Source organism: Rhincodon typus, unplaced genomic scaffold, assembly GCF_021869965.1.
Source record: "Rhincodon typus isolate 14 unplaced genomic scaffold, sRhiTyp1.1 hic_rhity00004547, whole genome shotgun sequence".
NCBI lineage: Eukaryota > Metazoa > Chordata > Chondrichthyes > Orectolobiformes > Rhincodontidae > Rhincodon > Rhincodon typus.
The window spans coordinates 1-11,692 of NW_025970185.1; the positions used below are offsets into that span (position 1 = coordinate 1).

At 40.3% G+C, this 11,692-nt stretch overlaps 1 protein-coding gene across 1 annotated transcript; it reads left to right on the top strand.

The window, feature by feature from the left end:
* Positions 1-1,866: 1,866 nt before the first annotated feature.
* LOC125481959 (pulmonary surfactant-associated protein D-like) lies at positions 1,867-10,164 on the top strand (the record flags this gene model as incomplete). The annotated part of the gene is made up of 8 exons (XM_048593915.1): positions 1,867-1,929; positions 3,113-3,175; positions 3,702-3,752; positions 6,574-6,609; positions 6,706-6,768; positions 7,167-7,229; positions 9,998-10,033; positions 10,128-10,164. Coding segments are annotated over 8 exons (412 nt in total), but the record flags the coding sequence as incomplete, so codon positions are not given.
* Between the last annotated feature and the right edge of the window lie 1,528 nt (positions 10,165-11,692).

Sequence of the window (11,692 nt, forward strand, 5' to 3'; positions counted from 1 at the left end):
TAGACCCTTCTTCAGAAATTTCTGAAGAAGGGTCTAGGCCCGAAACGGCAGCCTTCCTGCTCCTATGATGCTGCTTGGCCTGCTGTGTTCATCCAGCTCTACTCCGTGTTATCTCAGATTCTCCAGCATCTTCAGTTCCTACTATCTCTGATACAATTTTAATCCCACTGCAAAGCCGCCATTTCTGAAGAAGGGTCTAGGCCTGAAACGTCAGCCTTCCTGCTCCTATGATGCTGCTTGGCCTGCTGTGTTCATCCAGCTCTACACAGTGTTATCTCAGATTCTCCAGCATCTGCATGTATCTCTATGTATCTCTATGTATCTGTGAATGTAATTTTTATATATAATCACTAGTTGTTATAAGCATTTGTTGCATTTTCAATACCAAAATATTCACATCCATTTTGTTATGTTACAAGAGTTAATATAAGCATTGCTACAACATATAAACCACCCTTTTGGACTCAATGCAGGGAGCGAGAAAGAAAAAATTGGATGGGTTAACCCTGGGATCATATTTACCCAACTTCTGGACACCTCACAAATTAAGTTCTGAGCAGGAAGTTTCACTGTTAATTTGTCTTAATTTTTAGACAAATCAATTGCTGGCAACTGGGTATTGGTTTTTATGATGGTCTTATTCGAAATGCGCAGGTAGAGATCTGCCTTAGTTACTGCACCAAAGCAGTAATCTGAAGCATGCAGAAAAATTCTTTATCTTTATGCTGTTAGCATCTCATTATCCACATAGCAGTCTTCCTTTATATACAACCAATAAAATAGATTCCCCTTCTATGTCATAGATTAATCTCCATCACCCACTCAGGGTGTAAACAATCAATCTCACCCCAGATGTTGCTGTCTCATCGTTTGGCAATATTTGTCCTATGCTGTCTTGTCCCAAAACCTTCTTGGAATGTTTTCATAAATGTAGGCTCCTGTTTACAAAGGTGCTACTGAGATTCAACTGTCACTAACTCTAAATTGTTTTTAGTACAGAGGTATCATTTATCTCTTACAGTCAAGAATCAAAATTTCCCCCTAGCATTAGTTACAATACAACGAGCCTGCTTCACATTTTGACTCATGCACACTGATTTCATCTCTAAATAGCACTAAGGGTCATGGTGGCATGGACAAATTTTGATATGGGGGCTCTGCGTTATAGTGAAATTTTCCCAGAGGCCCCCGACTGGCTCAGGGCCCAGTGCAGTTGCATGGGGTACAGTTCTAACTCTACTCTGGCTAGAACCAACACCAACCTTGAGGTTTGTATTTTTAATTAGTACCTGTTGGTATCAATCTAGCACAGTGACAAATCTGATATCACCCTTTATTCATGGAAGATTGGATAAGACTCTCAAACCATCAGTCGTGTAACGGATAATGTTTGAATCAATATGCTGATAGGGACAGATGGGTGAGTTTTTAATATTTCAGTTCACCCCAAGATTGTGCATACGTTAATTCCAATGTCTGAGTGAGTCCTTATGAATACATGAAGGACAATTTAATACAAGATTGAGCTCATTTATTTTCAGGTTGTACTTTAATTATTTTGGAAGTTTTACAAGGTGCCCTTTGACCAATCAATTACATTACAGATTACAATTCTAACAATTTGAAGTTGCTGAAAATTAATGCTAGATATCTGCAGTGGACAGCAATGACCTGACTTGGTCTTTCTCCAGTTCACACAGGAAATGTCTCTGTTCATATGCCCTTTTTGTGTCTCTGCTAACTGTCAATAACAATGTAGCATGAGCAACAATGGTGTGTTTCCCTGCCTGCTTTTGAGATAAAAGTAAATAATTTCATAATGTGCTGGAGCTTTGAGTAGTATTTTTGTCTGTTAATTAATAACAGGGTCCAAATGGAATTTCTGGTCTTGATGGAATAGAGGGATATCCTGGAGGGAAAGGACATTCTGTAAGTGTACCTTTCAATTTTAATCCAATTCACCATTCTAGAAAAATAGGCTTTATAATTCCACACTCAAGTTACAGAGTATTATCTACTGTGTAACAGGAAGACAAGTCTAGGTGGAGACCCTGTTGTAAAAACAAAGGAATCTTTGGATTAATTCCATTATGATTTGCCAACCATTATTCATGTGATCAGAACTCCTTTATCCTGCTCAGAAATCTCATCATATAAGAATGCAGTGTCCTCTTGTTGGATTAAAATTCCATGTAAACTTGCAGTGTTGTTTCTCCTACAGTAAGCACAGTGAGGAAACACTATAAAGAAAATAGGAAAGTATAACAGGACCAGAAAGTATTCCTTTCAATCGATGGCCCAGTGTTGAGGACATTGCATTGTCACCTTTTGTCAGTTTGCCCCTGTGTGCTTACTGAATCTCAAATTGCCTGGGGTTATCAACTCCTTCTGTCTCCATTGGTCAATTCCACACATTCATCAGCCTTAGGCAAAATTTTTAAATCTCTTAGTTATCTTCAGCCCATAATTCCAAGTTCAATGCATAAGAAAAAAATCATGGTCTTGTCATGGATAATGAGGATTTCCAAAATTAAAGACTGGAAACCAAAATTGGATCTTGGATACATTGGAGGAGACAAAACAGAGATTCAATTCTTCACATGGTTTTCCAACCATTTAGTTTGCTCGTGGAAAATTCAAGAACGCATAGTCTTAGTTCCTCTTGCTTCAACCTGATGAGGGCTATGTCAAATGCAGGCATTAATGTTAGAAAAAAGTTAACATGCAAACTCTACTTCTGATCCATGGGGCAGATCTGAAGAACTAATCGCTGTTTCATCTCTTCCAGTACAACTCTGAAGAACCAATCTCAGCCTCCTGTCTAAAGTTTTGGTATCACACATGACCCATAATTAGACCAAAAATCAGTCTCTGCATTGATAAACATTTTAAACATACTAAAAGAGTAAATCATTGTTTCAGAAAGACATGCCTTCCCTCTGGTTGGGAACAATTCAAACTGGGTGTTTACTTACATTACATGGAATGGTTTTGATGAGATAGGTCTTAGGATGTACCTATTGATTGGAGTAAAATAGGCAATATCCACTTCTGCACACATGAACAGAGCAGGAAAGGATTTTACTAATCAGTCTTTTGGGGCATTCAATAGGGTCAACATGGAAATCCAGGAATCAAAGGCATCAGGGGACAAGCAGGACCTCGGGGGACACCGGTAAGCTTCTTTTTATTATTATCCTAAGTTGTGTTAAAAATTTCTTAAAAACAAAACTAAAAAATTTGATCCCGAAGAGAAATGAGAAATAGTCTTGCACTTAAAGAACTCCCCAGCCTAATTGACAACTAGCAATAAGATACAATTCATCAACAAGTTTACAAAGCAAGGCTCCATTATTTCAGTGGCCTCAGAATATTATAATGTATATGTAACAGTGAGGACAGAATGTGATCTGGTCCAATTATCTCCTGACTTCTGCACTCTTATCTAACGATTGTACTGGATCTTGCTGCTCTAAGAGTAATTTTGCCTTTTGTAATTATGTATATTGAACCAGAATGAATTGGGATCCTGTTCATTGAAGTCACTGAAACAAAGGACCATGAGAGATATGAATGGCTTGCTGATTTACCTATTTAATTCCATCACACAATGTAGTCAATGACCTCATTACCTGTGTACATCAACATGGAGATTGAGTAGTTACTAATAAATCATGACAAATATGTTCTTTGTCACACAGGGCACAGATGGTGCAAGTAGATTTGGTTCTCCAGGAATAAAAGGAAGAAAGGTAAAGACTACATTATTGAAAAATGGATTAGGTTTCTAGACTTTTCAAAATATGATCTGTAATTGCTGAAGCATTATTAGGATTATGGCATCACATCCTCCTATGATACAGTGTGGTTGAATAGTTAGTCGGTGTACAGGATGGTAAATAGCTGCCTTATTGCAGAAGTATAGGGATAGAGTGTAGTTGCAGAAACTGAAGTGCAAGTCTCATTATCTGAATCGCTATTCTCGTTGGCATTCTTAAGTGACACTATTGAGAAACAATTTTTCATTTTCAATAATGTCGAAGATATGAATACCAAAGAAAATGTTAAAACTCAGTGTGCTTTTCTGACTTCTGATGCCAAATTGATTACTTTTCCACACTTTACAAGGCCACACCAGAAATAGTGGCTTGAACAGAAAGCATAAAGAAAGGAAAGCGGATAAATAGTTTGAGAAGAGTAATTTTGAATTATTTGAAGGAAGATGTGTTTCTGCGAGATATGTGCTGAATTTTAACGAGGGGTTGGTGTCTTTGAACCCTGGTGGAAAGGTCTATGGCAAGCCCACATGGCTGACTAGCCCCATTTAAAAACCATTGAGATGTTGGACTAAAAGCCAAACCTTAGCTACCATCAGAGAGAAGTTCCTATTTTTGCCTGCTGCTGGCCAATCAAATAGCATGTAACTTTCCCGTCCAGCAGCACCAGTGGGAATAATATCCTGAAGAGGAGATGCTGATGGGTCCTTACTTTTCACATATGTCTGAGGTCTTGGTAAGACCTGTTAGCAGACCACAAGGAGGGGTTTGGTGGATTCCAATCAGTAGGGCAGGTAGTTGGGGTAATAAATTAGACACAGGATTCCCAAGTAGGGTACATCCCTTTCTAGCTTAGCTGCTAGCCTGGACACTTGGCATGGACCATGGGAAAAAGTCCATTGGCAGTTGAGTGTAGACTTTTGAGTAGCCATTAGTTAGTCCAACATGATCCCCACTGAAGGGTCTCAATTGCCTCAAGGGCAAGCAGGCCTCCTTCTCAACAAAAAATAGGCAGGTGATGGGCATGGCACTGAACGTTACAACCCCCTCACCTGCCATTGCACTCTGTGAAAAATTCAGCCCCAAATCCAAAGTGGCCTCCTTCTGTACTGTGAACTTCCCAAAAAGCTTGTTTTGCCAACATTGTTTTCACCTATTACTCCCGTGACTTCGCAGCAAAGCAGCAGCTCTGCTAAAATCTCAGAAAATGATTGAATATGTTCACTGCAGATCAAGGATAATGTCATTTGATGAGTCTTGTAAGGTCATTTTCAGGATTGCATGAGTTCTGTTTGAGTAATTATTTTGTTTGAGATCACAACATTCTTCATTATGGAAAAGTGGAGAACAATATGGATGCAGATTGCAAATGCCTATCACAGGGAATTTTGTGCAGAATCACTCATTCTGCTTAACCATAAGTCTCCGTTAAGAATCTTAGTTCACTATGCATTCAATTTCAGATCATATGTCCCACATGAAATAAATAAGAAACTAGCCTGTAGACAGGAGTTCCCTAGCTTTTTATTTTAATTTACTCCCCAGCTTCTAAAGTTCACTTCAGGCAGAATCTGTCACATGCAAAACTGTGGATTGGTTGATGATCACATTTGTTGAACAAAGTTTGTGTTTCTCAACCTGTGAATGTCGACAAAACCTAAGGATAATCCAGTTGTGAGATGTAAGATGACTAAAGAACATGAGAGAGTAGATAAATGACCAATGTGGGAGGATTGGAAACACTAGGGAATAACTTTGAAATTAGCATTAGACAGTTCAAGGGGGCTGAATGTAGGGAATTGAGCACTAAACTGATAAGTAAAAGTAGGGCAAGAGCAGCAGAGGTTTGAATGCTCTTATCTATAAAACATAGAATAAAGGAGACCAGGCAGCAGTGGGTTGGAATAATCTAGTCTGGAGACAACAAAGATCTGAATGAGAATTTCAGCAATAGTTGACGCGAGAGGCAAAGATAGGCAATGTTTTGGAAGTGCAAATAGATGGTCTTAGTGGTTGCTTAATTATGTCGTCTGAAGCTGACCTTAAGGTCAAAAATAATGACACCAAGCTTGCAGATATTCTGGTTGAGTCAAATAGTTAACAGGGAGAGAGATGCAGTTGGTGGCTAGAAAGTAGATTTTGGAGCAGGGACCAAACACAATGGATTCAGTCTTCCCAATATTTAATAAGAGGCCATTTCTGCTCATCCAGGACTGGATTTTTGATAAGGAGATCAATAATTTAGCAACAGCGAAAGAGTTGATGAGGTAGAGTTGGATACATAACAGTAGCAATGGGAAAATTGCACCGTTGCTCAGGGGTAATATGTCGATAAGCAACAAAATGTACCAAGGTATCGTGAATCAAAAATCATTGATGAAACTAAGATGCAGGCCAAACATGATCTAATGCAATGGAGGAAAGCTCTGGGGCTGATGGCTTACCATAATTTCTGTGATCTGAACTGGAGTATTAACTAAGAATCAATTGGAATCCGATCTAGTTATTAATTCCAAAGAATGACCCAGCAGTTTTGAATGACTGCATGCAGGTAACACAAAAATGGATTGGAAATGGATTTTAAAACAGCCATATATTTTGTTGCTGTTAAGTATTTTAACCATAGTTTTTCATCACCTCTATGCCCCTGGGGATTTACATCATTTTTGTCATCAGTAATGATTTTGATGACATGGATATCTAATTATGCATTTTGTTGTTATCTTTTCAGTGACACTAGCTGAAAGAGCTTTACAAATTATATTTGACATTCTTTATTTTTCCTCTGATCCTTCAGGGACAGCCAGGAGACATCGGAAACTCTGGATCTCAGGTATTGGCAATATTTCAAAGGCGTTTGAGTTTTTCATGTTGTTTAATAAGAAGAATCCTGCTTTTCATTTTATTTTCATTCATTGCTTTCTTTTAGGGAGAAGTTGGGAAACCTGGTCAACCGGGCAAAGAAGGATCCAAAGGAGCTAGAGGGTCAAGGGTAGAAGTTCCATTTAAAACATTTAGTTGATCAAAGACGCTTGTGTCTTCTTTCAATGAAATATGTTGTATTTAGTCAATACTTTGCCATCACGAGCAATTTTAAAAACACACAAGATTATTTCCATTTAATAATTTTCAGTGCCTGGCTGTGCATCGTGCATGTCCGGATTCATAGCTAACATGGTGAAAAGCTGAAAATGAAGAGAATTTGAACAGATTAAAAGCTGTCAGTCACACTGCTTCTTTAATAAGTCATCCAATTGAATTTTGCAGAGTTATTATAAAATTATATCAACAGTATACAAGTAAAGCAGAGCTACTCGTCACTGAACGAATGGATGCGGTGATCTGCTGAGATTTAAAATGAAATAAGTTGCTGTCTTTGCTCTGTTTTAGGGTAATGCTGGATCTCCTGGTCAGCCTGGGATTCCAGGTAATGATGGACCTCCTGGACCTCCTGTAAGTTGGTCAGATACGTGGAGAGGTTTATATTTGCATATCTACATGCTCTTTGATAAATTCAAAACAAGTGTATTCATTGAGTAGATGCCAAAGGATTTATGAATTATTAATGAAAGGTACAGTTGCCATAGTCCTACCGGCTCATACGGCTACTCTCTTATTAGAGAGGGAGAGACAACTGGTAATGGTTTAACCCGAGGGGAAACTTTGTAAAGGACAGTCCTTCATAGTAACCTCGGCAGGTTCAGGAATTGCACCGACACTGTTGGTATCACTCTACATTAGCCATCCAGCCAACTGAGCTAATGGATTGTAAATAAACTACCAACAAAACAATTAAATATAGCTCATGCTGCTCCTGTCACATGGACAAGTGAACATTGAAAATATGAGCAGATGTAGACTGAAATAACTGCACAGAGGCCAGTCTCCCATCACCAAGTCACCCTTTATTTACACGTGCGCAGTACATGGGCTCTGACCAGCCAGCTCAAAGCCAGTCCCTAGACTGAGGACACCTTCTGAATCTCCTGTTTATATCTGCTGGCCAGGGCTCCCAGGTTAACAGTCCAATCAAGGACCTTGTAGTCAATGAGATCTGTCTGGCCTGGTTCCAGTCACCACACAGATCATTCAGCCCCTTGAACCTGCTCCATCATTCAATAAGACCATGACTGATCTATTTGTGTTTCTAATTGCACATTCACTTTTACTCCCCAATATTCTTTGATTCACTTGCCTAACAAGAATCTATCTACTTCTGCCTTAAAAAATATTGGATTGATGCCATCTCTTTGCCTCTGAGGTGGAGTTGTAGACAACCCTGTTGGAGAAAACAATTCTTCTTATCTCTGACCTAAAATGCTGAGCTCTAATTTTAAAACAGTGCCCCCAGGCTCTGGATTAATCCACAAGAGGAAACTTCGTTTCCACATTCACCTTGTCAAGACGATTTAAGATCTAATACACTTCAGTCAGGTTACCCCTCACTTTTCTAAACTCCCAGTGGAAAACAAGCCCAGTCTGTCCAACATATCTTCACAAAACAACTCACTCATTACAGGTATCAATCTAATAACCAAGTTCTGAACTGCCTTCTTTGCATTAACATTCCTATATCATAGAATCCCTACAGTGTGGAAACAGGCCCTTCGGCCCAACAAGTCCACATCAACCCTGAGATCATCTCACCTGGACCCATCCCCATATAACCCACCTAATCTACACATTCCTGAACACTGCGGGCAGTTTCAGAATGGCCAATCCACTTAGCCTGCACATCTTTCGATAACATTCTTCCTTAAGTTAAGGGCAAGTGTCCTATATAATTGAAACACTGTATCCTTACTGTTATATTCCATCCTCTCATAATAATGTTTATCCTTCCTTATTCTATGCTGTACCTGCACACTCATTTTTGTGACTCATGCCCAAGAAACACCAACGTCCCACTTGGAATTCTACTGTTGTTCTCCATTTAATGTTCTCCATTGTTTCTTTCTTTCATTCGATCTGCCAAAGTGAACAACTTCACATTTTCCACACATTATCTTCCATCTGCCATATTTTTGCCCAGTCACTCACTCATTCAATCTATCTGCAACAAGCTTATATCTTCTTCACAATATCCTTATGTAACTTGATGTTGTCTGTGAATTTAGCTACCGTGCCTCTTCTCCCTTGAAATAAGTCATTGGAATAAATTATAAAACGCTGAAGCCTCAGCACAAAACCCAAAATGACTCAACTAGTCACATCCTGCCAAACAGACAAAGACCTGTAACTGCATAATTTTTGTTTTCTAACACTCAGTGTTCTGTCGTCGTTAAAATACTACCACATACACCATGAGTTTTTGCTTTCCACAGTACCCTTTGACGTGGCACAGTGTCAAATGCCCCGTGGGCATTCAGTACGTCTACAGATTCCTCTGTATCCACAGCACATGTTACTCTTCGGAGAACTCCAACACATTGGTTCAACATGATTTCCTTTGAAGAAACTATGTTGACTTTTCCTGACTAACTGCTTTCTAAGTATGCAACTGTAATCTAAGCCCAACCGATCCTCCTCAGTGCAATTTTCGAGTGTTATCCCAACTTCCTGACGTCAGAACCTGGCTCCCAGTTCTTTTCCCTTCCAGCTTTTCCTGAAATGTTCATTCACATTGGTTGGATGATTGTCACCTGAATGAGAGGGCTCTTCTCACCTCTGTGATACTCAGTGTACTTGGCACATGGATCTCTAAAATTTGTTTTGAGGGAACATTTTAATTCAGGTCTTTTTTTAATTCATTCGTGGGATGAGGGTGTTGCTGGCTAGGCCATCATTTATTGCCCATCCCTAATTGCCCAGAGGGCAGTTAGGTGTCAGCCATATTGCTGTGGGTCTGGAGTCACATGTAGGCCAGACCAGGTAAGGATGGCAGTTTCCTTCCCTAAAGGACATTAGTGAACCAGATGAGAATTTCTGACAGTCGATAATGATTTCACAGTCATCATTAGTGTCACAATTCAGGATTTTTATTGCATTCAAATTCCACCTGCCATGGTGGGATTTGAACCTGGGTCCCCAGAGCATTAGCTTGGCCTCTGAATTAACAATCCAGTGATAGTACCACACAGCCATTGCCTCCCCACATATAATATTTAATAATATTTCGTATCCGTACTTAATTTTGGAGAAAAAAACTGGAGAAGTCATAGGTGATGAACAAGTGTTTCTGTACCCTGCTAAATCGAATGTCTCATTTCTCCTCATTGTAGGGCCAGAAAGGACCAGATGGCATTACATCTATGAAGGTAGGTCACGTTGTACATGTATGAAAGATGTTTACAGTTTATACATTATTTAGTGTTCAATTTTTAAGCCAATCTTTTCTACTTTTCATCACAGCCATGTGAATTAATATCGTATGTTCGAAAGAATTGTGGTAAGTACGTTGTTGAAGTTGCCTGTAAACTTTTAGGGAGTGGTCCAGCACGTAATGGGGCACCAGAAACTCCAGCAGCGTAGCTGGGAGCATTATGATCATCGCCAATCCCCTTTGGCTGGAATTTTTCCCAGTGATAAGTTAGGTATTGGGCAGACCACCTGCCCTTGGGCTATTGCAACTCTTAGGTAACCTTGAGGCCTGCTCAAGCTGTTGCTAATATGTTACTGGTGACAGCAATAGACTTCAGGCCATCCCCATTTGTCTCTCACTTCGTGCCCACTACCATTACCCCTTGTGACTACTTGTCACGACTCTTCCCTCCCATGACCACCAACCCCCCGCCCACCCACCTCCCTAACCTCACCAGGACCTAAATGACTGACCCCTGTAATGCTGCCCCATTTAACCTGGTTATCTGGTCTCCGTGGCTCTTCACCATCAGGGACAGGAGAGCTGCTGTCCCTCTCTGATTGCCCAGCAGCTCTTGCAGTTGAGCTTCTTTGCTGGTGGGGTCAGACCCCACACCCTCAAGCAGTTAAAATGCCACGACCATACAATGTTGTGCCAAGCTCACCCTACTGACCTTTCACTGGACGGGAGGAAGGGACCATGGACATAGAGTGTCTTAGAGTCTTACAGCATGAAGATCATCCCTTTGGCCCAATCTGGTCCATACCGACCAAAATGTCCACCTACGCTAACCCCATTTCCCTGAACTTGGCCCATATCCTTCTAGACCCTTCTTATCCATGTATTTGTCCAAATGCCATTTAAATGTTGTTAATGTACCTGACTCAACCACTTACACTAGCAGTTCATTCCATATGCATACCATCCTCTGTGTAAAAAAGTTGTCCCTCAGGCTCCCATTTATTCTTTCCCCTCTTACCTTAAACTAATGCCCTCTAGCCCTCAATTCTTCAACCCTGGGAAAAAGACTGAGTGCATTCACTCTATCTATGCCTCTCATGATCTTATACACTTCTATAGGATACCCCCTAAGTCTCCTATGCTCTAAAGAAAAAAGTCCTAGCTTGCCCAACCTCTCCCTATAACTCACTCACTCACTTCAGTCCTGGCAAGATCCTTGTAAATTTCTTCTGCATTCTTTCCAGTTTAATAACTTCCTTCCTATAGCAAGGTAACCAAAACTGAACACAATACTCCAAGTGTGGCCTCACCAACATCTTGTACAACTGCAATGTAACTTCCCAACTTCTATACTCAATGCCCTGACTAACGAAGGCCAGTGTGCTAAAAGCCTTCTTCACTGCCCTGTCTACCTGTGACTCTACTTTCAGAGAACCGTGCACCTGAACTCCAAGGTCCCTCTGTTCCTCTACCCTCCTTAAGGCCCCGCCATTCACCATGAAACCCCTACCTTGATTTGACTTTCCAAAATGCGACACCTCATTATTATCTAGAGTAAACTCCATTTGCCATTTCTCAGCCCACTTCCCCAGGTGATCAAGATCCTGCTGCAATTTCTGATTAGCTCTCACTATCTACAATACCGCCTATTTTA